Raw genomic sequence first — 27,111 nt, 5'->3', positions numbered from 1 at the left:
GCCGTGTATCACGCAAATGCTAGTGCAACGCACATGTTAAGACGCCAACGCGCCAAATGCAATACCTATATTTGCATCTATTTGGGAATCATCTACTAGAAATGCAATCCTCCGAACTAAGTGTTACTGATGCTACCTCCCCATCCTCCAGATCTCACTCTTTGGGTATCGCTAATGGCTTTTCCTCTGAGCATTGGCCAGGGCACTATTCAGTGCGGCAGTGACATCGACGTGGAATAATGGCCTGTTCAAGCCCTGCACGACGGCAACCTTGCTCGGCTTCTGGCTCATCGTGCCGTACGCTTTGGCCTGACTGAGCTGTTTATCCAGCGAATCCACGTCAGAATCCGGCGTTGAAGACCGGGAGCCAGTCCGCACTTCAATATCGTCTGAAGCCTGGTCGCGCTTCGCAGCTGCCTTCAGAGCCCTCCTATTTTCCCTCGCTTCAGCCTCCGCCGCAGCACTGTGGCTTCCTCCAATCTCAGCAACGCTAAAGATGGGCTTCCAGCGGTGGATACCGGAGCCATCCGGTTCAGGGGTATAGTATCCGAACCCAGCGGCTGCTAGGGCTCGCTTGGTCCAGCGGTTGTTGACATTGCTGAAATGCCAGTCGACGGTGTCTGGGGCAGCGTAGCGGTCAAGCTGATTTCGAACATCGATCAGATTCTGGACCGAAGTGAGGTCAACATTGTTGACTGAAGAGAAGTCGAGGATGATAGCCTTCAACGTAGGCCGTTTGTCGGTCGGATCGACTTCCTTACCGCGGCGTGGACCGGGATCATTCCATGGACGATCCTATATCTGTTAGTACGCACCTTCCTAGAAAATGCGGGAAACACTTACCCCAGGCCTGCCGTACGTAGCCGGGTTTGTGCGGCGGGTCTTCTTGAAAATGGTATCCACCAGCTGATCCAGGTAGTGGTTCGCGTTCGGGTAGTTGAAACCCTCGGAGAAGCGGTAAATGAAAATTCCCGGGTAAGGATCCTCCAGCTCGATTTGAGGATTGCTCCCGTCATGGTGATCAATGGGCAAGAACACATTCCGCACCGAGTCTTCGCTCTCAGCAGGGTTCCTTCGTGGGCTGGCATTGCCTTCTTTGTCCTCTTCTGGTGGGTGGAGCAAATGATCGCCGATGACAGAATGGATCTTTGCTCTGCCAAGAAATCGTCCTCGAGCCTTGAAAGCGCGGAACAAGAATAGAGCTGCGGAAACGGAAACGGTCGTGTAGATGCCATTCTCGATGCTGCTGAAGACCGTTACAATCACACCAGCAAAGAAAATAGGTACCTCCAATGGGGAAATGCGCCAGAACTGGTAGACAGTGTTTGGCGGGGTTATTAAATCTCCGACAGCGTGAATGATCACAGCGGCAAGTGCAGCATTCGGAATATACCAGAACATCGCCGGAAGGGCGTAGACGGCGAGCAATACCACTATGGCAGTGATGACACCAGCAAAGGGGGTTCGAACACCGGCCTTAGACTTAATGGCGGTCCGGGAGAATGAACCAGTCGCGGGATAAGCACCAAGGAAGGGACCGAGCACGTTGGTTACGCCGATGGCTACCAATTCTTGCGAGGGATCGATAGTGTAATTGTTGATCCTTCCGAAAGATTTCGATATGGAAATGTGCTCAATTAATAGCACGATCACGGTAGATGGGAGCTCGGACGCGAAGGACGAAATGATGTCGGTCGTGATACGTGGCACCCGCGCATGTTTGAAGCCTAGCATTGAATCAACGAGCCGTTGGTTTGCAGAGGACTGGGAGGCATACCTCGTGGAACATTCCCAAGCGTCGTGAATATTGGCTTCTGCCCTTTGCCTCGGTGGTGCCGGTTGCACAAGTAGCTGATGAAAATGTAGAGCAGAATGACAAACGCCGTCCGTAGCGTGCTGATGAAGAAGAACGTCCTCTGCTTATTCGGGTACCGCTTCGCGAGGTAGGTACATGTGAAGCGAATAAGATAGAGTAAAAACAGCGCAGAGAGTCCAATGGCGGCGTTCAGGTCCGATCTGCCTAGGTGCTTCAAAATGTTGATGACGACCTTGTAAGTCGCTTCTCGTGTCGAAAATCCCGTGATGCCCATCATGTTAGGTACCTGGCCGACCGCAATATTCAGCGCAGACCCTGTCATGAAAGCGGAAATCGCGGCCAGAGTGATGAACTCGACGATCCAGCCCAGACGCGCAAGGCCAAGGAAGAGTACGATGGAACCAGCAATGATGGCAAGCGAAGACGCTATGATGTCCCTTGAAACGTCTGGCACCTTTTCAGCCGCCTTGAGAACGACATTTCCGGTAACCGTTGACAGCACAGCCACGGGACCAATGGTGATGTCCTTAGAGGTGGCGAAGAACCAGTAGATTAGAACTCCCATGAAGGACGAGTAGAGACCGAACTCTACGGGTAGCTGCGCAAGCTTTGCGTAGGCCATACTCTGTGGAATGACGACGGCACCAACCGTAATGCCTTGAACAGTAAGCGACGGAAGGAGCGAAAGATTAGAGGATAAACATACCGGCAACCAGATCACCAATAAGCCATTGGACGTTGTAACGAGTGATCCACTTCAGGAAAGGGAAGAGATGGACGAGGTAGTGGATAAGATCTCGACCTGAGGGTAGAATTTCATGGAGCCATTCGGCCGCAGTCGGTTCCCGCTCAACGTAGGTGTCGGCAGAGGTAACGGAGAAGACACTCTCGCCTCGGGTGATGCGGTCGGAGCCAGTTTCTTGACGATAATGCAGGTCGATGCCTAAGATTTTGGCAAGTCCATGGCCGATCTTGGAAGTGGGAGAGGCCATCTTGGCCAATGTCGGCGTATGAGAGAAGGGTGCCCAAGGCTATACCCCGGGACTCGTGGCACAAAGAAGACCGACTCTATGGCAAGCTCCTGCTGGCTGAAACGCTGACAAGCTTGACAAGCTTTGACAAGCTACCAGAGATACGACCCCGGCGCCTGGGATATATAGATGCCCAGGTGCCAGGAGAAGCTGCAGTGCACCTAAACCAGCCCTGTGGTTTGCTTTTGGCAGACCAGACCACTGGAAAGCGGCTAGGGTAGGGAAGGTGGTGGGCTAGAAAAGCCACCAGTCGGAGGAGGGTAGGGAGATTATTGGGATTGGAGTCGCCTGCGCCGCCTACGTCCAGGATGCGATAGAGATTGGCGCCCTCAGGATTCGCTGATATGGCGGCGGTATTGCGTGACGCGATGCTGTCAACTGCCAACACAGGCTCCAATGCGACGGGGAGGGAAGATGGCGACCGGGAAATGTGGTAACATGGATTCTAGAGACGATGGGAAGGAGTAGGAGGGAAACTAGGGGTGTAGGGTAAGGCGGATAGATGCCCCAGGACACCCAGATGCAGTGACACAGGGCATCATTTCCAAGCGGCCGCGATTTGCCATGTGACATAATTGCTCAACAGATCAGCCAAGACGTGGATGCACGCACGGTACGACGAGCTTGGGTGCGCCACGCGGTCGGATCGATGAAAGTTGCAGGGATCGACGGCTGAGGCGACAGGGTTGGTGAGAGACGGCGCTGAGGGTGGGACCAATGACGAGACCCTGGACCACAATTGCGTGCTCCACGGCGAAGATGTCGTTTTCTGTACGGGTGGATTCCCATGAGCGCCGTCGGCCGCATTGAAAGCCGGCAAAATCGAAATAAAGACGGGGCATCAAATTTTCTTGATGACGTCTGCCGCGCAGAGGGTCAAAGAATCTAACCGCCGCTTACCGGCTCTCTGCGGAGAGGGGCGCATCTGTGTCTCGTCAGACAGTAAACTGGTGGAGGTGATTAGGCAGGTGTTAGAAGTGTTGACCGTACCACAGTAATCGGCCCGGATGCGGAGGCGTGCAGAGTGAGATGTGCCGTGTTGCTCACCTCCAGCGTCCCCTATGCTGCACGTGGAGCAACCGGCAGCTCCACCTGGGCAGACGCATCCTGCCGTCGCTTACGTTGATCCCAGGTTGTTTTAATATACGTCGAGCAACTGTATGTAGGCGCGATCTCCGACCTCCGACGGGCGGATTCTTGTAGAAGCCGAGCGCGAGGGTACCGGTAGAGGAGCGCGGTTCGAATGAAGCCCACAGCGGGCGGCGCTGGGGTACGAGGAGGTCGAAAGTGTATACACAGTAAGGCACTTCCGCCTATTGATCCCATATCGATGGCGGCGAGCGTCTCGTTCCGGGTGGTGGTCGGTGGAGGAGCTGCTTGGCCATCCAGGGCAACTCTACTGGTAGGCGTGTGAGGTCGGCGCCACGCTTTCTGGCTCTGGACATGACTTCAGTCGCCGGTCTCCTCAACATCAGGACATCCTCCACACGACCCGACGATGCAGCAGAATGGTGCGCACCGTGGACTTTTGGGGTCGAGATGTGGGCGGTATCGAACAGGCCGAAAGCGGTGAGCGAGGCGGAGAGTCGGCGGGCGCGACCGCCAAGGATCGCGAGTGCGAACCACTGGAAGCCCCAAACACCAGCCTCCGCGTCCGACGTCGAACACCAGGCACTACCTCTCCAAAGCGCGATGCCGAACCTCGATATGCTGCTCCTCGGGCAACGCAGAGGAGAGGAAGGGCTGAACGACCTGCGCTACACTATTCTCACCCAGGGCATCCCCGCCAACAGCGAGGGCATGGTGAGTCGCTACCACTGACCGTCAGGACGTGTCAGAGCTGTCAAGCCTCACGCTACCGTTGTTCCTTCATCGCGCTCACGTGCCGCTTCTCTTGCGCTGACTCTTCAACCACAAGTCCGAATTGCGCATCTACATCTGGCTCATCTTGCTCAATGCGCCTCCGCTCAAGACCGACGTCTACCTCGACCTCGTCCGCCAGGGTGCCTCGCCGGCGCACACCAAGATCCTGAACGACGCCTTCCGCACCTTCCAGGGCGATCCGCTCTTCCGCCGGCGCGTCACGCAGAACAGCATCACGCGTGTCCTCAACGCCGTCGCGTGGCGATTGAACGACGCGCACGAGGCACGCGTCAACGGGTGGCAGTCCCCACCCACTCTATCTGAGTTCGGCGGCAGCCCCGACACCGCCTTGCTATCGCGCCATTCATTCACCACCAGCGCACGGACGGACGCGTCAACCACCAACGACGCTGAGCAGATTGGCTACGTGCAGGGTATGAACGTGCTGTGCGGTCCATTCCTGTATGTTGCGCGAAGCGAGGTCGAAGCCTTCACTGGCTTCGAGAGGCTCATCACTCAGGAGTGCCCGGGTTATGTAAGAGGCTCAATGGAGGGAGTGCACAAAGGCCTGGCATTGGTGGACAGAGTGCTCGAGGTGGTGGATCCGAAGCTGTACATCCATCTTATGAACAACCAGATGGAGGCCAGGATATACGCCTTCGCGTCCGTCCTGACCATGTGCGCTTGCACGCCGCCCTTGCCAGAAGTGCTCCGGCTTTGGGACTTTCTGTTTGCCTACGGCGCTCATCTGAATATTCTCTGCATTGTCGCACAGCTGGTCCTGATTCGCGGCGACCTCCTGAGGAGCCCAAGGTCAGTCCCCAGTCCCTTGCATAAGTACTGTACAGCCACTGACCGATAATAGCCCAAACCAGATCTTGCGAAGCCTCCCGCCTCTGAATGCGGCCGACATCATCCAGGTCGCTCTGTCCTTTGCGGGTAAGATACCAGAGGACATGTACGAGGAATTGATCAACCATGCGAAGTGAGGCGACCATGATGGTCCGAGTCTACCCCCTCGCTGGACATCATCTAGACCAGCCTGTACGACGAAATGAAGCGAGCCCGGTTAACTTTCCGGATGATAGGCCACGAAGCTGGCAGCTTCCAGCGACGGAGCCTGTGGAAGGATTTCGCGCGGAAGAGGAACTGGAACGAAATAACGATGTCAGGACATTTGCAAAAGAGCCATGATCTTAGAAAATAGAGACACTGTAGGATTAAAGAAGCTCGCCCGGCGCGGCAGAGGAAATCATACTCTAAAAATACACGGTCGCAACTTGCATCGCTCCGATACAGACTCCAACCGCTTGAAGTGCCGTTCCGGAGCCATCGCGGCCATATGCTCGATCCACTCTTCCAGGGGGAGATATAGAAATAGTGTGCCATCTAAGCACTTGTGGCGGATCGATAGAAGAAGACAGCACAGATTCGAAAGCATCGGGTCGATCCTGACAACCTGGCCAGTCATCCTGAGCATTTCTCAGATCCGGGCCCGTATCGAGAGAGTTAACCAGCGTTCCGTATACACCAGCGGGGTTGTTTCATTACCAGAACAAGGACAATAGGCGGATGGAGGCCAGGGGAAGCGAATGCTCCGGGCTATGTAATGTGCTAGGCTCGGAACTGCTGAAGCGTACTAAGGCGCTGAATGCGCATCACCACCTATAGTCCGCTGTCTGTAGTCGAGGACGGCGTGTGGGCGGATTGCAGATCAACTGTTTGCGCAAGACCCGCTACGGATCACGCAAGCTATGCGGCTGGATCTATCCCGCGCTATTGGAGAGGGTGGGCTTTCGAAGCGGAAATGGGAGGTTCTGGGACGCCGGCCGTGATTTGGACCCAACTCTGAGGTCTGGACTTACTGCCATTGAATGGGTTGGGTTGCTTTGATCCTAGTAAGACAGTTGTGGTTGATGCTCAAGTGAGACGTCTACCGTAAAGCACCATTTGTATCTCTCACTCGTGTTTATGACCTATCTGTTGGGCTGCTTCCTCGCACCGAGGCACCCCGTTATGCAGGATTCCCTCACTCTTCGCTCTTCTTTTTCTCGTTATCGCTGGCACGGAAATGCTTGCGGGTGAGAGAAGAAGGGGTGACCGCCATAAGCCGTGATTACCGTGGTCAACCCCGACACTATCGCCTCCCTAAAAGCTAAAAGCCATAACCCGTGTCACAAACGGAGAAAAGAGGACACGCTTCCATTCCAGCCCTCGCTGAAGCCCTTCCCACGATGGAGGTGTCTATCGGCGAGACAGAGCATTTGTTCTTCACCGCTACCATGCTACCAGCCGGGCTTGAACCACCCCATATTTTGGCCTCAGGGCTCTCACCCCAGCGTTGGCCGCTCACAGGCCGGCTCCATTCCTACTTACGCTCTTTCACCAAGCGCCTGACCATCGAAGAGCGCTGCCAGCGTGGAGAGGTATAGTCGCGTTATGTGGAAGACGTTTGCAAACGGCGTTGACCAGGCAAGGCAGGATGGTGACTTTAGTCGGCAGGCCTCTGGAGACGAGGACAAGGACGAAGGTGTATCCCAACCAGCACGCTTCCTCGCCCGCTCCGCGACGCCGGACGAGTCGAGCGGCGCCCCGGAATCTGTGGCCTCGAGTGGCGAGTCTGAGCCGGAGGATGAGGACTTCGAATAGGTCGTTTGGATAACACAGATCCTCCGGGAGGCGTGGCCTTTTCGCTTTCCACTCCGGGCCCTTGAACATCCTTTTATGGAAGGAAGGCAGAGAGTGCGAGCCTTACTGCACACTCCTGCTCTTCGAATTCCTCGCCACTCGCTGAAAGAGCGCGGAAGAATCCTGTGCTTTGAACATCACAACGTCGGTGCCTCAAGGCTTCATCCACAACCCGGGATGCTGCGTCTGCCGCCGATGGCATCAGCTTCCTAGGAGTCCTCATTCATGCCAAGCCTCCAGTCCAGCTCAGTCTCAGGAATGAGTGCTGGAGTTCACTATCCAGGACGAGTTCTCTCCGCGATCAAAGAGCCACCATGGTCAGCACACGCTTGTGCAGCTCTCTCAAGAAAGCGAGCCGCGCCACAGCCTTCCGGCGCATCTCGGCACTGTCTCCCAGACCTTCACCCCGGGCGTTTCCGAGCAACCGACCACCACTCACTCTCTAGCCGGGTCTTTACAGTGAACAACAGCGTTCTGCTGAAAGTCAGTGAAGAAACTCTCCACCCCAATGGGAATGTTGTGGGATGCGGATCCGAACAAGTCTCTCTGGTCCTTGATGACGAAAGGCCAACCGACACCCACTCAGCCTGTCGCCGGACGAAAGACTCCTCCGCGCCCTATGAATTGCTGGATGCTGTATCGCATACTACTCGGCCGACCCCAGAGAAGAAGCACGCGAGGCGGAGCAGGATGCGGAAGGAGCTCGTGAGCTCTAGAATCCGACCGTTATCCGATCCATCTAGGAGATCGACTCTCACCTCAATAACGCCTACGCCGACCTTGCATATGAGGGAACCACCGCTTACAAAGCCGCCGTCGAGGCTAAGGATGATGCGGAAGCGAAGCTAAAAGAGACGGGTTTCTACCTGTTTCGAGGATGGCGGATCTGGGCAGATTCTCCTTACGTCGACGTCGGGGGATAGACCTATTTGGCTTCTACCAGAACTCCTTCGCCCATTCCTCAACCTCAGGCGAATCAATCTACGGCGACGCCATGGAGAACCAACCGAGCGCAGCGGCTAACACGCCCTCGTAGGGTGTGCTGGCCGGGCACTCGAAGAAGCGAAGCAACCTGGTCCATCATCCGGGATCAAATCGCTGCGCGCAATCCAGAGGCCCTGGGGGTGGGAGTTCCCCAGACCCAGCGGCCTCCGTGGTTGGTTGCAGCCACGATTTCGTCTGCGTCATCTGTCCTGTTCGTTCCTCAACATCCCTTCATCTGAGACGTACCTTCAGAAATTGGGGACGGGAATTTGTTTTTGATAGAAAGACGGCGCATGGCTCAGCTTTCTGCCGACGGGCAGAGGCGCATGCACCTTTCCGGCTCTGTCCACTTCATCTTGGCCGTCTGCCCTCAGGAGAGAACCCACCCCCGGTGCCAGGCTCTCCCGACGCTGGAGCCGCAGCGACAGCGACAGCGCTCATTGTGGAGGATATCATCGGCATCTGTCAGTTCGTGGGCTATGTGTGCTCAGGAAGACGATGCGATTCCGCGAGATACGACCCTCGCCTTGCTTTGTCCACCTTCCTCGGTCAATCCCCCAGCTCCGCCCGCGACACGAGCTCAGCTATAGTGTGCTTCGATGCAGGGCATGCTTTAGATGGGAGTGAGTGGTTGATGAGAAAAGAACGGGAGGTGGAAGATTGGCGGGAGGGGTAGAAGTTAGTGATGAAGTCTTGCTGTAGTTGCAACTGACTGCCCAGAATAAGAGAGCATATCAGCAAGGAGAAATTATCCATCTCGTCTCATTTGTCGGGGTTCACAAGGGGTCATCTACTTGCTAAACGGCGCATAGGAGGTATACAGCGAAACGAAGCAAGCTCAAATCCAAATGAAACACGCTATGCTAAAGACGCTTCCATCGATGCATTTTCCCTTCCCATCCCATCCCAAGCCAACATCCTCCTTTTCCAATCCATACCATCCATTCCACCATTTTCCCAACCATCATTACGTGAATCATAACGCGTCCTATAGAAACCCTCCTCTTGCTCATCAGCGCCAAATCTTCCACTTGCTCTTCTTCGGCGGGACGAAGCTCTCCTGACTCTGACTCTCTGCGCCGCTAAAACTCCTCTCGTCGCTCCTGCCATCATAGCTGTCTTCGTCATCGTCTGCGTACCTCCCTCCGCCGAGGTAAGGTGCTCCAACTCCCGCAGTCCCATGCCGCCCACCGCTAGAAAAATAGTCCCCTCCAGTGTCATCCCTCGCCTGCACCGCGCCCCTGGTATATGGACTCCCAGGCCCAGCACCTACAATCGCCGGGTGCGGCGGATATGAATCCCTCTTCGACCTCGCGTGCTGCGACGGCGTATGTGCAAGCACATGCGCCTCACGCTCGAATCTCTCGTCCCGATGCTGATTCAGTATACCGCCCATGCTCCTCCGGTGCACTTTCAGCTCGTCTTGTTCCGGTGCGCGAGGGGCCGGTAATTGTGATTTGTGGGACGAATTGTAAGTCGGCTGACGGTTGGAGTTGGAGCGAGATGGCAGGGCGGTTGCGGCTGTTTGGGTCTGTGTGTGGCTGTAAGAAGTTGGATGTTGGGTGGGAGCTGGGGCCGACACGTGCCGGCGAGCGGCGACGGATTCCCAGGCAGAGGAGGGCGGCGGATGTGCAGTGTGCGGCGAGGGGATGTCGACGCTTTGACGGCGGTTTTGGGGGGCGGGAGCGGGGGCCGCGTCGCGGACGGGTCCCGGTCCTGGAGCAGAGGGCGGGTTAGCAGGATGGCTGGGAGAGTGGGGAGCTTGTTGGGAGTGGGAGGAGTTGCGCTTGCGGTTTGTAAAGCCGGGGATTAGGAGTCGTGGCCCGACTTTATACCTTTGACGCGCGCGCTCTTCCTCGTTCATGTCTCCCGCCTCGCTGCCGCTCTCGCTGGCCTCGCCGCTGGAATGCGAGTACCCATCGTCACCGACGGTGTGGTGCCGCCTGCCCCCACCGAACACGCCGAACATGCTTCCGATGCGCGACTTTCGACGCTCCTTTTGTACTATGCCGGCTTCTGAGGTGGTGTAGTCGAGCGCGGGAACAAGCAAGCGGTACGGATTCGTTATGCCGGCAGGATCGTGTTGCGAGACCTCTAGATTCAAGCAGATGTCTAGGCCGCCTTCTAGGTTGATGTAGGTACTTTCATGCGCTAGACCCTTCTTGCCTAGGGTGCTGGGACGGCGGTGGAAGTTGGAAGGGCGTTCAGACGACTGGCTATTGTCGCGACCAAAGGAGCTGCGTTTTACTGGCATAGTGTGTGAAGATCCCGGCGGATTGACGCTATCGACGGAGGCTCGGCGGCGGAACAGGGAGGTGAGGGAGTTCCGCCTGGAACGAGGGCGTTCAGGGCGTTCGGGCGAGAAGGAGGATTGAGGCCCGATCTGATGTTCTTCGGCTTCGACGTTCGCGGGATTATTATAATAGGACACTGGTGGGCCATGTTCCCGTCCTCTTTGGCCACCACCGCTCATACGTCTTACCACCTTCCCGGGGGTGAAGTCCGAGAGTGTTCGAGCGAGCCTTGGTCCCTCTGTGCCGGGTGAGGTGGGAGGGGATGGTGTTGTTGGAGGGGTCGTGCCTGGTTTGTACTCGCGAAGGCTACACCAGTTCCGTCGCTGGAGAAGGTGGGTATTGTTCCTCTTCCTACCGTCAACGTCATGGGTAAATAGTGGAATCATATCTTCGTCGGTATAATCATCGAGATGATGAATCTTGTTCCTCTTGTTCAGGATGTCCGCCATCATTTCAGGGGGTGGCGTGTTTACGATGGCGGATGAGATCACATTTGGCATGTATCGATGGTCCTTATCTTTTGGGATATTGAGCTTCTTGTTGCTGTAGAATTGCCCAACAGCCGCGAGATGGACGTCACCTCCGAGGATTGTGACACGCACGGACTTAGTGGAAGCAATGTGCTGCAGTTCGCGAATGAGCCAGTTGCGTTCGTCCTTGTGATGTTTCGCTGTCCAGTGATCATCCAGGTCGTCTAAGATCTCGACTCCACCATCGAATTTATTGACAAAGTTGCCGAGCAGTCCAGCGCGGCCAAGGGCCTTAATGGGGTCCATAAGCCTGCTCGTGAGTATATTTTCGAGGAAGTTGAGCCTAGGATAAGCGATGGGAACGCCAAGCAACACGAGCAGATGCTTGGTCTCGTCTTTGATAATTTCGGCTTCCAGACGATCGAAAATGACGTCGTATGAGTCCTCCGTAATTATTTCATCGCGTTGACGTTCGGTGCGGCAGTCCAGACCCAGGAAAGCGACCTGTCGCCCAAGATGCATGAAGACGCTGCGCGACTGCTCCTTGATATATGGCCCTGGATGAGCACCTAGGACCCACGAAGGCTCTGTCTTCTCAGTCTCAGCGGCAATAGACTGGTGTTGGAAGAGCATATAGTATTTGAAAGCAATAGCGCCGAGACCTGTGAAGACTGGCGTCTGCATGAAGTGATGAGGGTACGATCCATATCCCTGCGCACCGTTAGCTTCCAACCATTCGTCAATACTTCTACTTGCACTTACATCAATGATGTCGTGGTCATCCCAGATGTTGATCATGGGGATCTGGGAATTCGCCATGCCAAACAAACCCTGCGAGAACCACATTGCATACCGGTCTAGATAAAACTGCTCCAGCTCGTTCTGCAGTTCCTCGGAGAAGGAGGCGTTGTGTTTCTGCAACGGGTTCTTGCTCTCCGTCCATTGTTTGAAAAGCGTCGTTTGGCGCATCGCCGCATCATTGTAGATCTGATCACCTCCACCAATCATGACGTGGAACGGACGTGTCTGATGGTTGTTCAAGACATCTCGCCACATAGGGTCTGGGCCACAGAACTCTTTCGAGTCTACGCTCAGTGAGAATCCGTTACAGCTGTGGAACATTATGTTCATCGTCTCGCCCTTAGCAGGGACCCAGAAACCAACAGCTGGACCGCGATTGATTCTGTAGGCGATTCGTGCCTGTGTCGCGCCGAGCTCTACCTCCAGATTGAAACGCCAGAAGGTAACACCTCGTTCAGCGTAGAGCCTAATGCCAGGGATCTCCCGTACCTTGCCTAGCTTCTCTCCATCCTTCTTGCGGATGCGAGAGGACTTCTGAGTACTGGAACTCTGTAGGGCGGATGCGCTTCGAAATTCTGCGAAAAGACCGCTGTCATCCTCAATTCGAGAGATGTCCTCATTCTCAGGGATCTCCTCCACTGGTTTGGCATATAGAGTCTTTCCAGTTCGGGACACTTTGGTCTGACCAGACAGGGGATCAACATGTGCTGGATCAAGGTCGTCGCCGTCCACGTCAGCCGGCGGGGGTGGAAGGAGATCCATCGGTTGTTTGAAGAGTCGCAGCGTGGGTGGCCTTTGGTATGATGACTGCTCGTCGATTGTCACAATCATGACGCTGCCGCGCCATATTTCACGCTCCTTTCCCACTCTACTTCGATCTCTGCGCAGGCCAGTGTAGCGCAAGAGCGGGCCGCACTTTAGATACAACGGTGGATTGAAGGTAGTTTGTGTAGCTGGGGGATCCACGTAGCCGTCGTAAGAGGCTTCCACATATCCGCTCGAGCGTCGCCGTCGCGTGGACGTACTCTCCTCCCACCAAGCCTTCTTTCCGCTATCTGATCTCGCGGGTGCTTCCAGATCAAGATCGTCTTCAACCAGCGAAGCGATTGGGGCGCTTCTCCACTCTTCGAGCATTGGTGAAGGCACATACCGCCTATCGTCATGATGTGAGAATACGTCAGGCAGGTGGTGATGATGAGACTCTTGAGATTCATCAGGTTGTGGCTCGGACACAAGGTCCGCGAAACCCACGCCTCGACGTGTAGTAACCGTAGGAGCGGTTGGAGGGTCGTGGGGGTGAAGATGGCCCATTCCTCTGGCACCATTCTTTTGATCGATGCGCTGCTGTTCCCTCTCCATCCGGGCGGCGACTATACCTCTGCTATCTCTTGTTTTATCATTCGGAGTCGGAGGTAGGTCCTTGGACAATCTTTTACTGTCGTACCGACTTATGCTGGCGCCGACCGGTCGCGAAGCACTAGGAGCATCTTCCACCCCATAGAGCCCTAATCCGGTGGGTACAGGGATTGGCTTACGTTCCACCTTCTGGGCAGGCTGTACCGTTCCGTCCAGGCCTCTCGGCGCTCCCGCACGTTCCCGGAAACTGCCCGTTCCTCGTGAGACTCCAGCGGGTTCCTTCCCCTTCATGCTCGATGTACGTCCTACGCTCGCATCCACATGATTTAAAGTGTGCTTCTGGTGCTGGGAGCCAGGAGGCAGCTGTTGGCCCTTTGACTGAGACGGCGCCCTGTGTGGGCCCGTTGCCCTCCGGCCTGCTGATGGGTCCCATGGGTCGCTCAGATCGTACATGAAACCGTCATCGGACTCGCTCAAATCGTCGTCGGGCGGGGCTTTGGGCTTCTGTATGGGCATCGAAGCATGGCGTTTCCCAACTGTAGCACTGGTGCTTAGGTCTGAACTGGGCACTGGCCCCGATACGACCCGTTGCTGTTTCTCCGCCGCTTCTCGTGCTCGGCGAGCGCGCATCTCGGCTTCAGCCTTCTCTTGCGCCGCCAACTCTATTTCCAGAATCCTGGCTCTTCTCTCCTCCTTGCTGATGTCATCGAGCTTCCCCTCCAGCTTCTGTAGCGGCGATCGATCCGGCACAGAGGGTCTACGTGACTGTGAGTTCCTTCTTACGCTCTCAATGGTCCCAGAAAGCGGCTCAACGGGCGAGTAGGGGGGCGAGCGCAGCTGCTGCAACCTCTCGGCAGGTATCGTGATGTTCGGTTGCTGTCTGCTCGAGTTCACCTGAATGGTCGGGTCTCGTGATCGTCCCGAGTACGACCGGGTGGGCACTCGAGAACTGGCTTTCGGCGCATACGGGTCTCTATATGACGTGGGTGGTCCCCGAGGCACGTCAGGGGCGGCGGGCAAGGGCTCGGTCGATACGGCCGTTGTAGGAGGAGGTATCTGCTGGCTCTGTCGTCGGCGGTGGGAGGAGCTTCGCGAGACGCCGTTGGTAGCGGGTGCGGCTGCAACTGGGCGCGCCGAATTGCTCGGGATGGGCTTCGCGGGCGCCGGTTGCGCATCAATTGGTCGCCGGTACGAGGCGCCCTTCTTCGAGTAGCCATCTGGGAGCGGCTGCTGCGCGGGCTTGGCGGCCCGCGAGGAGTAGGAGCCGCTGTTCCCACGGTTCTCCATGCTGCCACGGGCTCATGTGGGTCCAGATGCTTGGGGAGATATGGGCGTGGGAGCAAACTGCGACGGAGGGCCCCGGCGTGGGCGATGGCGTTGCGCAAGTTCGGTACGCTGGTTACGCTAATCACAAAGACGCATTTAGACACAGTTTCCATTCAATAAGCGGCGAAGTGTAGCTACCTAAGAGGATGTGCACGGGCGACGGAGGTGCTGCGGAGGTGCGCTGCGGAGCGATAGGGCTGTTCTCGCGAAATAGGGCAAGTGTTAGAGACAACGATGCGCAGGCATGCTGCAATTGATTGCGCAAGCAGAAATAGAGACTATGTACAATGCAAGGGGAGGAGATGGTGGTCGCAGCCCGGCGGCTGGTGATATCAGCGACGACAACTCACACCGAGAAATAAAGTGGCAGGCGCATCCCAGCCTCACTCCACACCGCCTTCCGATTCTGCCGCGCCCCTTCCCCAAGCGGCTAGGCCTTTCCGAAGACAGATGTGGCTTCCTCTTGCCCTGGCATTCGCCGCCAACGGCCAGAACACAGAGCGTTTCACGCGCTGTCCATCGCATCCACGCTTTGACGGGCTGCGCAGTCCTGCTTCACGACTCAGCATATTGCTACAGCGCTCTCTTCTTCTGTTGTGCGTACCGCTGTTCGGCCCAGCCCATGCGTTCAGTATATTACCCGAGACCCTCGTAACCCTCCCTCTCCGTCCTTCAACGTCTCCCGACTTCAATACACCACCACGTCCGAGCCCGCCGAGGCCACCGTCGCTCTTTCGAATACTCCCCACTCCGCTTCTTGCGCCCGACTTCGTTGAATAACCCGAACACCGTCTGGGTACATGATACAGTAACGGCTGGCTGCCCCCCTCAGCCCTCCTCGAGCGCATCTCGCCATGCGCCTCCTCAGTTTATGGGGCCTGCTCTCAGCAGCGACGCTGGGACTGGCAGGCCACCTCCCGCCGCGAAACTACAGCACCCACGACTACTATGCTGTCCATCTGTCCTCGTCCACGTCCCCGACGGAGCTGGCTGCGCATCTGGGGCTGACATACGAGGGCCCGTTCGGCGCGCTCGAGGACCACCACGTGTTCAAGGCACCCAAGCACGACAACGACGTCGTAGACGACGCAGTGCAAGAGCTCAAGAGGCGGCGGCGGAAACGAGAAGCCGGACTGGACCACCACATCCTAGATAACGTGCGCTTTACCCAGAAGCAGAAGATCAAGCCACGGCACTGGAAGCGAAGCGTAATACCAGACCTCAAAGTCGCGCGCGCTGGTCCCGACGTCCCCGCAGCTGTGAACCAGCAGCGAGAGATTGCCCAGGCGCTTGAAATCAAGGATCCAATCTTTGAGGAGCAATGGCACATCTTCAACGTCAAGACGCCGGGTAACGACATCAACGTCACGGATGTGTGGATGCAGGGGATCACGGGGAAGAATGTGACCGCCTGCATTGTTGACGATGGCCTGGATATGGACAGCGAGGATCTAAAGGACAACTTCTTCGCCGAGGGCTCATACGACTTCAACGACCACGTCGACCTGCCGAAGCCGCGGCTCTCCGACGATCGACATGGCACGCGATGCGCGGGCGAGGTAGCTGCTGGAAGGAACAATGCCTGCGGTGTCGGTCTTGCGTACGATGCGAAGATCTCCGGCGTGCGCATCCTCTCCGGCGATATTACAGACATGGACGAGTCGCTTGCCATCAACTATGAGCTGCAGAAGAACGACATTTACTCATGCTCGTGGGGCCCACCTGACGATGGTAAGACCATGCAGGCGCCTGGCATTCTTATTGAGAAGGCTATGATCACTGCTATTCAGCAGGGCCGTGGCGGCAAGGGCTCCATATATGTGTTCGCGGCTGGCAACGGCGCAGCCAGCGACGACAACTGCAACTTCGACGGCTACACCAACAGCATCTACAGTATCACCGTCGGCGCTATTGATAAGAACAATCTTCATCCGTACTATTCTGAGGCCTGCTCAGCACAGCTCGTTGTGACATACAGCAGCGGCAGTGGCGACGCGATCCACACCACCGACGTTGGCGCGAACAAGTGCACTGCTCAGCATGGAGGTACCTCCGCTGCTGGCCCCATCGCCGTCGGCGTATTCGCACTAGCACTGCAGGCCCGCCCTGAGCTTACATGGCGCGATATGCAGTGGCTCACCGTCATGAACGCTGTACCTTTCGATCAGCCCAGCGACTGGACGAAAACGGCGCTCGACCGCATGTACAGCCATCAGTTCGGTTATGGCAAGCTCGATGCTTATGCAATCGTTGAGGCAGCAAAGACCTGGGAGCTGGTCAAGCCTCAAGCGTGGTTCTACTCTCCCTGGATGCACGTCAAGAAAGCCATTCCTCAAGGCGACCAGGGTCTGGCCAGCGTCTTCGAGGTGACGGAGCAGATGCTCAAGGATGCAAACTTCGAGCGCGTCGAGCACATTACGCTTACCATGAACGTTGAGCATCAGCGCCGTGGAGACCTCAGCGTTGAACTGATCAGCCCCTCGGGCATGACGAGCCACCTTTCCACAGCTCGTCGCGATGACGATGCTCCTTACGGCTATATTGACTGGACTTTCATGAGCGTTGCGCATTGGGGTGAGACGGGCGTCGGAAAATGGACTGTCATTGTCAAGGATACAAAAGTAAACGACAAGACGGGCACGTTCACGGACTGGAAACTCCGCCTGTGGGGCGAATGCATTGATGCTTCAAAGCAAAAGCTGCGGCCTATGCCTACCGAACACGACGACGACGACCACAATGTCATCGACGACCATCCCGCCCACACTACCTCTATTATTGTCCCATCTGGTACCCCAGCCACCGACATTCCCTCAGACCTGCCCACTCGTCCCGTGAACCAAAAACCTACTAACACGGGACAGACGGCAGTATCTCCTTCTTCGACTGCGGCCTTCGAATCGCCCATCTCCGCTTCCTCAACCCCATCTGCGACTTCTTCTCCCGACAGTTTCCTACCTTCTCCCTTCCCTACGTTTGGTGTGTCTAAGCGCACGCAAATCTGGATCTATGGAAGCATTGGGCTAATTCTTGTTTTCTGCGCGAGCTTAGCCACCTACTTATATCTTGCGAGGCGGAAGAGACTTAGGTCCAGCCGCGACAACTATGAATTCGAAATCCTGGATGATGCAGACGATGATGAGGGCGGCGCAAGGACGGGCATGCTTAATGGAGCTGCTAGTGGAAGGCAAGGCAGGAGGGCGAGAAGAGGTGGCGAGCTCTATGATGCGTTTGCAGGAGAGAGCGATGAGGATCTTTTGAGCGAGAGCGAGGACGGCGATGGCCCGTACAGGGACCGGGATGAGAGTCCGTATAACGAAAAAGCACATACGCATGAAGGGAGCGATGCTGGCAGCAATGCAAGCGGAAGCTCAGGTGGGAAGAGGCAGTAGTGAGGTGTAGACGCTTAGTTGACTTCCTGTATTTCTATCATTGGGTGGCGTTCAATAGAGTCTTTGTTGAATCCATCCAGCTTTGAAGCTCTAGGGATCTGAAGGCCTTCAGGAAGCTGCCTCTCGTGTCGCGATAAAAGTTAGATATAAGCGCTTACTATCCCGCTGCCCCTAGCTCTTACGGTGTTCTGCTGTTGCCACCGGTTCGGCCCGTTCGTCAAGAAATCGCGTCATCCATCTGTCGGCTTTTCGCAAGCTTAGCGGAGTCCTGTTTACGTCCTGCGCCGCACCTAACGGGTAGTATTATATCTATCGATTAGATTAACGTACTTTACAAGCGAACTAACTACATAAGTAAGCTAACTACTTTTACTAAGCCTCTACTAAAAAGCTACTAACGTACTTTATAAGCGAGCTAGTTATACAAGCAAGCTAGTTACTTTTACTAAGCCTCTACTAAAAAGCCGCTATCTTAGTTAGATTACTCTAACTCTAAGCTACTTAAGATAAATCTAGATAAGCTATTTAACTTATCTATATTATCTTTAACTACCTAGCACGTTTACGTGTTATACTCTAGCTTACTATAGCGTCTATAGCGTTACTAAGCTAGCTAGCTATCGCGTGCTACTACCTCTTTATACTACTTCTTACTCTTATTCTAATCTATAGTCTTTCTTTAAGTAACTAGCTATAAGCTAGCTTTAATTATAAGAGTATTTTCTTTCTAAATCTACTTTCTTTTATATAAATTATACTTCTTTTTCTATACGTTAGCTACTTAAAGCTAGATAACTTTAGACTCTATAAGTACTAGCTAATACGCTATTAGCTTATTACCTTTCTTAAGCTAATTAAGTAACTTAATAATATAAGTTAGTAATAAATTAAAGTACTATATAATCTTTAATTAAATTAGAGTTAATTAGAATTTTACTTTAATAAGATTACTAGATATTTTATACTTCTAGGTAGTAGTATTAGTAGTAGAAAGTATTAGCGTATATAATTAAACTTTAAGCTTTAATACTACTAAATCTAGATTAAATAGAACTAAGCTAGTATTTCTAAATTCTACTCTAATATTATTATCTATAATTAATATATAAAAAGCTATATAAAATATAAATAGAAACTTAGTTTTTATAATATAGTTAATATAGCTATATATTAGAATCTTAACTTAGTAGCTATATACTATCTTTAATAGTAAGAAGTAGCTAATATTAAGTAGCTATAAAAGATATAATAAATATACTAATATACTTTATAAATAAATACTCTATATAAATAAACGCTCTAAAAATACTAAGCTTTTACTAAATACTACTATTTCTATTATAAAGCTCTCTATAAACGCCTAATTAACTTTAGATAAATTCTAAATATAGCTTACGCTTTAGACTATTTAATAGAACCTAGAGCTAAGCTTATAGCGCGCTATAGCTCTCTATAACGTAGAGTAGAAGAAAGTCTACTATTAATACTATAGAGTTACTCTATAACGCGAAAAGATACCTAATTTAACAAAGCTTATAAAAAATAAAAAGTAGGTAATAGTTAAGTATATACTTAATCTAAACGCGTAAGAATTTACTCTTATAAGAGCTAGGTCCGCGGTCTCTACTACTATAAGCGTTCCTAAACACCTAGCTAAGTAAGTTAGCTACAGGCAGTACTATCTCTACGAGCTATAAGAATAAAGAGTGCTAGCAGGGTAGGTTAGGTTAAATTTAGCTATTTAAAGGTAAGAAGTTAAGAAAAGGCTCTAAGAGGCTCTATATACAGAGGTGCTAAGCGCTAAGACGCTAGGTTAGGTTACGTAATCTAATTACGTAACCTAAAGTTATATAACCTAAGGTAAATCTCTAAACTAGACTGTTATATTACCCCCTCTTACAGGGAGAGCCCGTCCCTAAGCTCTAAAATACGCCTTCTAGGTCCCTCTCCTTCTAAAACTCCTGCGTTATGCTCTTAACCGTCTCTTTTAGCCTATAGTAAGTGTATTCGTGTTAGTTTTAAACTAAAAGCGCTTTTACAGCTACTACCTTCCCCCTAGTCGCTTTATTCTTGTAGAGATTTAAGCTAGAAGGCTTGTTTCTGCGTCTGTAGGGCGGCTTTGTCGCAGGCTCTCTTCTTAGCAGCGCCTTCGCGTTACTCTTATGTCTTCTACTCTTATAGGTTTTAAATCCTCTACTGTCTTCTCTAGGGTCTCCTCTTTTTTGTACGCCTTAATCTAAGCATCTAATTGTAATAGCGGCTCTAGCTTATCTAGGTATACTATATAAAAGTCTCTTACCTTGTAGAGAGCGTTAATAAAGCCTATAGCATTATACTAGGTAGAGTTAGAATTATAAGTAACCTATACAGCGCGGTATTAAAGACAATTTTAATAAAGATAGCTATCTAGAATTTTATATATAGGCTATTCTAGATTACTATTAACTTTAATAGGTAGCTACTTAGGCTCTACCTACTCTAGTAATAGCTCTAAGACTTTTCTTAACTAATTAGTGTAGAAGATGTTATGTATATGTATATACGCAGGTAGCTAGAGCTAGAAGAAGTAACTCTTTATAGTAATAATTAGGTAAGAGCTATATATCTATTAATCTAGCTTTACACTAGGCTAATCTATTAAAAAGCTACAAGGTTTAATATAGACAAGATTACCTACTATAAAATTAGGTTCTTAGCGCTTTTTGTTTACTTAGAGTACCTGCCTAGCTTACGCTTTCGCGATATTACTTTGTGCGATTTTAGTAGCTTTTTCTACGGCGTTATATTGTTTCTTAGTAAAATTCTAAGCTTTCTAGCGCAAGAGACGCTTACGTAGAGTAGAGGCTTTTATTATATACTTCTTCTAATTCTAGTAGTATATTAGCTAGTATCTAAATTTAATTTTATACGCTGTTAGTTCTATAGTTTTATATAATAACGTAGCTTATACCTAATCTATATAGAGTAGAAGGTCTAACTAATTATTCTAGTAGTAGTTAATAAATAGACGTAGACGCTAATTAAGATATTAATTAATAATCTTTGTATTTCTATTAGTTTGCGAGTAGTATATAGTAGAGAGCTTCTACTTAATTTCTATAAGCTAGTAGAGCTTATTTATAAAGGTAGAGGTAAACTATAGACTATAATCTAACATAATAGACCTAGAAGAACTATATATACGCTAGATATATTAGTAGTATAGCTCTACTATACATTAGGCTATAATTTTCTTATAGTAGAGTAGAGAGAAGCTCTACTTACTTAGCTAATCTACAATAACGTACATATAGTTAAATTCTTTCTTATTAGAGAGAAAGCTCTTAAAATCTATAGAGACGTTCTGCTATACCCTCTTAGAGATAAATAGAGGCTTTAGAAGACCTAGCGTCTTATTCTATAGAGTATAGCTCTAGTAGTAAGCCTTATACACCGCTACGTACGTATTAATATCTTCTTATATACCTAGCTAGTAATATTAATCTTATAGCAACTAGGTAGTTTTTCTTTATTCTAGGTAGGTAGTTACCTAAGTAGTATACACAGCGCGTATTAGGTGTGTTTATAGATAGTTAATAGCAGAGACTATTAATTAATTCTAATAGGTTAATAAGCCGTCTTCTATTTTCTAGGCAGAGCCTAATATAGTAGCTTTTTCTTAAGCTAGCTATAGAGAGTTATCTAATTAGTTAGCTATAATAACCTAATTAATTATAGTATATAGATTCTTAGTAGAGAGTGCCTCTATAAACGTATTAGTAGCAGCAATTTCTATAGTACTACTAGCTAATCTCTAGGTAGCTAGAACTAATAACTTACCTAATAATTACTTAATAGCTAAGAGGCTAATTTACTTCTTACTTAGAAAAGCTCTTGTATAGGTGGCGCGATTCTTCTTTTTTTAGGTTTTAAGCTCTTCTTACTTTTGTAATAACGCGTTCGCTGCTATATTTACTAAACCTAGTTAATAGATAAGCTTAAGGTTATAGTTAGTAATATTATTCGCCTAGTAGACCTACCTAGTAGTAAGTTCCCGCTTAGTAGCAAAGTACTCTAAGGCTTAGTAGTTAGTTAATACTATAAAAGGCTCTAGATCTTATAAGCTAATTAACTAGCTTCTCTACTTCTATACGCTAAGAATAACCGCTAGCATTTCTTTATTATAAATACTATAGTTTATCTAGATAGTATTTATTATTTTGCTAAAGAAAGCTACTAGTCTCTAGATACCATCTTCTTAAAGCTGTAAAAGGACTCTAGTAACTACGCTATCTAATACGTCTGTTTCTACTCTTGTATAGTAATAGAGAGAGTAATAAGCTAGTATAGTGTTAGATAGTATAAGATTCTTAACCTACTAAAATACCGCGAGCTTAATTTCTCTAAAGGTATACTATACTCTCTATTTTAGTAGCTTAGTAAGAGAGCGGACAATCTAGCTATAATTCTTTAAGAAGGCTTAGTAGAAATTACAGAAACCTAGAAACAATTAAAGGCTTTTAAGAGTTGTAGGTATAGGCTAATTCTAAATAGTAGTAACCTTCTTAGAGTTCTTTTAGATTCTATTAGTGCTTATAATTAATTCTAGAAACTTAGTACTTTTAATAGTAAATTTAGATTTCTTAATATCTACTTATAACTTAGCTTTATATAATTAATTAAGTACCTAGGCAACATAGGCTTTATACTTAAGCGAATCTTCTAAGTAAATAAGAATATTATTAATATATACTATATAGAAGTTGTCTAGTAAGCTATATAACACCTTATTAATATATTACTAAAAGGTAGCAGAGCTATTATAGAGGCTAAAGAGTAGAACTTAATACTTATAGTTACTATACTATATATAGAAAGATATTAGGTTCTCTACTAACTTATTAAGCTAGATCTAGTAGAAAGCTTACCTTACGTCTAACTTAGTAAAGACCTTAGCGCGTAATAGGTGTGTAAGCGTTTTCTAGATAAGAGAAATAGAATAGGCGTCTTTTTTTATAATAGCGTTAAGCTTTTAGTAGTTAACGTAGAACCTCTATTCTCTACCTAGCTTTTTAGTAAATAGAACTAGTAACGCGTATAACGTATTGCTATAGATAATAAAGCTACAATAAAGGTAGTTCTCTAGGTAATTCTACACTAACTATAGGTGCTCTAGTAATATACTATAAAGAGAACTATTTATTAAGGTATTTTCTACTATAAGCTTAATGTTATAATCTATACTCTCTCTATATATTAGTAGAGTATTAGAATTCTTTTTTAAGAAATAGGCTATAGTTACGCTAGTATATTCTAGAGATAGAAGCTTTTTAGTAACTAGTTAGTAGAGTTCCTTCTCTAGATTAGCGACTAGGGTTTTCTTTCTATTAGTAATAAGCTAATTAACCTTATAGATACTAAGGTGCCTAATTATAGTATTCTTTTAACGCGTGTTAATTATAAAGATAGCTACGCTAATTATATTAACGTTAAGCCTAGCCTTTAAGTATGTTTTTCGCAAAATAGGTAGCTTTTTTAGCTTACGAGGCAACTTAGTAGGCGAGTTAAGATTCTTAAGCTACCTGTCTATCTTGCGTAGGTTTTCTTAAAGCTTCTAGTATTACAATCTTCTCTTCTCTTATTATATTACTCTTAGCTTTTCTACTACTAATATTAGAGCGTTATAGCAATTAGCATTAGCTTAGTAAGCTACTTAAGCTTTAGTAGTAGATTAAGAGGATTATGTAAAAACAAACGCGTCGCGTTTATAATTAATTAATTAATTAGTGTCTAGCTACATTAGTACGCGCTACTTGTAGTTAACCTAAACGTTAACTTCTTTAAGTAGCTTATAACTAATTATTATATTATAGCAGCTAGTGTTGTAATATACAAAGTAGGTGCGTATTTAGTAGCTTTCTAGTACTAAATTAGCTTTAAAGTATTTATTTACCTAGCTATTAGGTTGTTTATTATATCTAGTAAGAGAGATTAGTTCTATACGTAATAGCTTAACGTAGAGGTTTTTTCTAAGAGTTTAAAGGTGCTTTAGGTGTACTAAGACGTAGCTACTCGCTTCTATATTAATTAAGCCTCTAAGCTTAATTACAAGACTATTTATAGATATTTAGTAGAGTAGAGTAAACGTAGAACTACTAAATAGCTTTTTACGCAAGTTTATTACTCTAGTAGGTAGCTCTAGAGAGAAGACTTCTTTTAGAGCTAGACTTTTTCTAAATTATTAGATTTATATTCTAACGTGTTATTCTTAGGTGCTTACAGCTCTATAGGCTCTATAGGCTTCTTCTCTAGGTTAACGTTCTTAATAGCTTTCTGCGCAGCAGGAGCTCTAGAGTAATTATAGCTTAGGTAGCTAGGTTAGTAGTATTAAAAGCAGGTAACTAGCTTCTAGATTACTAGAGCTTTATTAGGTACTAGAAAACCTAGAAGAGCTAGAGGCGCGCGTTATAGCATTAACGTAATCGCGTTACGCTTTTTAGCCTTTCTAGTAGTAACGCGTGCTTCTTCTAGAGCAAGCTCTTAAGTAAGGTCTTAAGCAAGGTCTATATAGTAATTATAGTTATTAACATATTAACGTTAGTATATACCTAACTACGTACGTATAGTCTCTAGTAGCTTCTTATAAAATTTCTCTACTTATTAATCTACTAGAAGCTAACGCTTCTATACAAGGTAGAAGAAATTATTCTAGAAGTAAGTAAAATTAGTAGCGCTTTAGTAATAAAGCTTTTAGAAATTATAATAAGCGTTTAGCCTCTTATATAAGTCTCTATAGCTTCTCTCTAGCTAATTAAGAATATAATTATAGAAAACTACTATACTACTATTCTTAATTATTTATAGTATTACTAATAGAGTCTAGTATACGTCTTCTTTAGTTTACATATAGATATAGGTAATAACAGTTTTCTTAGTATTCTCTAGCGTATCTCTAGTATACTAATTCTAGTTTACTTAAAGTTTATTATGTAAGCTGTCTCTCTACTACTTAAAGGTAACACTTTTACTATCTAATAATAAGAGTAGATCTAGAAACTTAGTAGAACGCGTTAATTAGCTCTTCTATGCTTACGATACTAGAGGTATAGCTAGCTAGTATATAGAGAGGTAAGAACCTAGAATTAAATTCTCTAGTAGTAACGCGCTTAAATCGTGTATAATTAGTATTATAGAGAAACGCGTCGCGCGTAGAACTAGCGCGGCAGGCTAGTCTCTAGAGTAAGTTAATCGCGCTTATAGTTACTAGATTTTAGCGTCTTTTTTAGCTAGAGTAGTAGCCTATATCTAATTTCTTGCGTATACGTTATCTCTCTTAGTAAGAGCGTTAGCGGCAATCTAGTAATATATGTAGATTTATTATTTATATACCTGTTATATATATAATTAGCTAACTATTTTATTAATAATTTTAGCTAGCATTTCTAGAAAGAGCTCTTAAAGCTCTTTAGTAGAGGTAGAGAGTATAAATAAACCTAAGGCTAACAATAGCTCTAGTATTACTAAGCTCTAGCAAAGCCTTGCAAGCTTCTAGTTAAAGTTGTTGTTCTAATTCTTATTAGTTATTACGTCGTGTTGCTAAACAAGGTTTTTATAATAGAAATATTAATTAGTATATTCTACTAGCAGGTTTGCTACTCTAGATTTAAGAACTATTAGGGTAAAGAGGTATTATAGAGCTAAGGTCCTGCCTCTAGATTAGCTTTGCAAGGGTTCTCTTATAGTGTTTAGATTTGTTTAGCTTTTTAATTAAGAAAGAAGCGAAGGGGGGAGGTATTTAGCTACTAGCAGAGTAGTAGGTTGTTAGTTCTGCTAGTAGAGCAGAGAATTATCGATTTTTTGTAATTTGTAAAGAGAGGGGGTATTTCCGCACGTAGAAGTTTTATAGAAGTTCTCCTGTACATAGAGCTCTTAATAGCTCTCTTTAGCTTAGTGCTAGTATCTTTCTACCGCTAACTAGATTCGCTAGTAGTCTTATGCAGCTCTAAGAGGTAAGTAATTAATTAGTAACGTTAATAGATTCTTAGAGTAAGTAACTAGGCTCTTATAGCTCTAATTCTTAGTATAGCTATTAGTAAACGCTTCTTAACAAGGCTACTTAGTTTAGCTAGATATTGTGCCGCTGTCTCTAGCTAAAGAGGTATTAACCTTTAGATAATATAAGGGCTAGGTTCGCGGTCTCTACTACTATAAGCGTCTCTAAACACCTAGCTAGGTAAGTTAGCTGCAGGCAGCACTATCTCTATAAGCTGTAAGAATAAGAGGTGCTAGTAGAGTAGGTTAGGTTAAATTTAGCTATCTAAAGGTAAGAAGTTAAGAAAAGGCTCTAAGAGGCTCTATATACAGAAGTGCTAAGCGCTAAGGCGCTAGGTTAGATTACGTAATCTAATTACGTAACCTAAGGTAAATCTCTAAACTAGACTATTATAACTCTCTAGCTTACTACTATTTAAGATATAGCTAATAAGCTACTTACTAAGTAAGAGAAAAAGGTTATAGGTAAGAACTAGCTAAATAACTTTATTATATACTATTCTAAGCTTAAAACATAGCTTAATTATAAGTATAACTATTAGAAAGTAAAGTAAAAAGATTCTATAATTATTTAGGCGTAGTTTAATCTAGTAGATAATATAAAGATAAAGTATAGTATTACTAATAAAGATATATATAATTTTAATAAATCTAGCTTTATAATAGAAATAATATCGCCTTAGGTAGTAGTTACTAGCTCTAAGAAATAATTATAACTAAAGAGCCTTTAACTAGATAATTATAAGTAGATTTTAGTAATTATAATAGTAAGAGTAGTAGATAATATATAGGTTCTACTATTTCTTATTATTATAGATAAGAACTACCTCTTAGTATAGTATAAAAGTAGCTAGCTACTATATAACTAGGTTATAGCTATTTCTAAAAGTAGCTAGATAATAAATAAAGTTAGTATTATATAGTTAAAGTACTTTAACGCGTATACTAAGAGTTATATTATAGGCGTATATTATCTACTAATTTTAGATAGCTATAAAAGCTATAGCTTTATTAAATTCTAGTAGTACTATAAGAAGAATAAAATTATAGCTTTCTATA

At 47.9% G+C, this 27,111-nt stretch overlaps 6 protein-coding genes across 6 annotated transcripts; 4 read left to right on the top strand and 2 right to left on the bottom strand.

Annotated features, from left to right (window-relative positions):
* Window positions 1-171: 171 nt before the first annotated feature.
* Window positions 172-2,808, bottom strand: BU26DRAFT_419395 (sulfate permease-like protein; the record flags this gene model as incomplete). The annotated part of the gene is made up of 4 exons (XM_033823296.1): window positions 172-795; window positions 844-1,727; window positions 1,778-2,473; window positions 2,523-2,808. The coding sequence occupies 4 exons, from the start codon at window positions 2,806-2,808 to the stop codon at window positions 172-174; spliced, it is 2,490 nt and encodes an 829-aa protein (XP_033688507.1).
* Window positions 2,809-4,539: 1,731 nt separating this feature from the next.
* On the top strand, window positions 4,540-5,699 carry BU26DRAFT_419770 (TBC-domain-containing protein; the record flags this gene model as incomplete). Its single annotated transcript, XM_033823323.1, has 3 exons — window positions 4,540-4,650; window positions 4,766-5,523; window positions 5,576-5,699. The coding sequence occupies 3 exons, from the start codon at window positions 4,540-4,542 to the stop codon at window positions 5,697-5,699; spliced, it is 993 nt and encodes a 330-aa protein (XP_033688506.1).
* A 1,293-nt stretch (window positions 5,700-6,992) lies between these two features.
* On the top strand, window positions 6,993-7,359 carry BU26DRAFT_560796 (uncharacterized protein; the record flags this gene model as incomplete). Its single annotated transcript, XM_033832833.1, has 2 exons — window positions 6,993-7,136; window positions 7,192-7,359. 2 exons carry the CDS (start codon window positions 6,993-6,995, stop codon window positions 7,357-7,359), a joined length of 312 nt encoding a protein of 103 aa, XP_033688505.1.
* Window positions 7,360-7,525: 166 nt separating this feature from the next.
* On the top strand, window positions 7,526-8,461 carry BU26DRAFT_224226 (uncharacterized protein). The gene has a single exon (XM_033820790.1). It carries the CDS (start codon window positions 7,624-7,626, stop codon window positions 8,245-8,247), a length of 624 nt encoding a protein of 207 aa, XP_033688504.1. The 5' UTR covers window positions 7,526-7,623; the 3' UTR covers window positions 8,248-8,461.
* A 657-nt stretch (window positions 8,462-9,118) lies between these two features.
* BU26DRAFT_601616 (uncharacterized protein) lies at window positions 9,119-14,946 on the bottom strand. The gene is made up of 3 exons (XM_033835272.1): window positions 14,768-14,946; window positions 11,909-14,707; window positions 9,119-11,857 (listed from the first exon to the last, which is right to left on the bottom strand). The coding sequence occupies exons 2-3, from the start codon at window positions 14,588-14,590 to the stop codon at window positions 9,395-9,397; spliced, it is 5,145 nt and encodes a 1,714-aa protein (XP_033688503.1). The 5' UTR covers window positions 14,591-14,707; window positions 14,768-14,946; the 3' UTR covers window positions 9,119-9,394.
* Window positions 14,947-15,105: 159 nt separating this feature from the next.
* Window positions 15,106-18,186, top strand: BU26DRAFT_515850 (uncharacterized protein). The gene has a single exon (XM_033828183.1). The coding sequence runs from the start codon at window positions 15,484-15,486 to the stop codon at window positions 18,019-18,021; it is 2,538 nt and encodes an 845-aa protein (XP_033688502.1). The 5' UTR covers window positions 15,106-15,483; the 3' UTR covers window positions 18,022-18,186.
* Window positions 18,187-27,111: the final 8,925 nt, after the last annotated feature.

Source organism: Trematosphaeria pertusa, assembly GCF_010094035.1.
Source record: "Trematosphaeria pertusa strain CBS 122368 unplaced genomic scaffold BU26scaffold_3, whole genome shotgun sequence".
Classification (NCBI taxonomy): Eukaryota; Fungi; Ascomycota; class Dothideomycetes; order Pleosporales; family Trematosphaeriaceae; genus Trematosphaeria; species Trematosphaeria pertusa.
This window is presented reverse-complemented; position numbering and strand designations above follow the sequence as displayed.

Coding starts and splice junctions, on each gene's coding strand:
- BU26DRAFT_515850 (XM_033828183.1), top strand. CDS start 15,484: ATGCGCCTCCTCAGTTTATGGGGCCTGCTCTCAGCAGCGACGCTGGGA.
- BU26DRAFT_224226 (XM_033820790.1), top strand. CDS start 7,624: ATGCCAAGCCTCCAGTCCAGCTCAGTCTCAGGAATGAGTGCTGGAGTT.
- BU26DRAFT_601616 (XM_033835272.1), bottom strand. CDS start 14,590: ATGGAGAACCGTGGGAACAGCGGCTCCTACTCCTCGCGGGCCGCCAAG. Junction 11,858..11,908: donor ATGACCACGACATCATTGAT/GTAAGTGCAAGT, acceptor AACGGTGCGCAG/GGATATGGATCGTACCCTCA.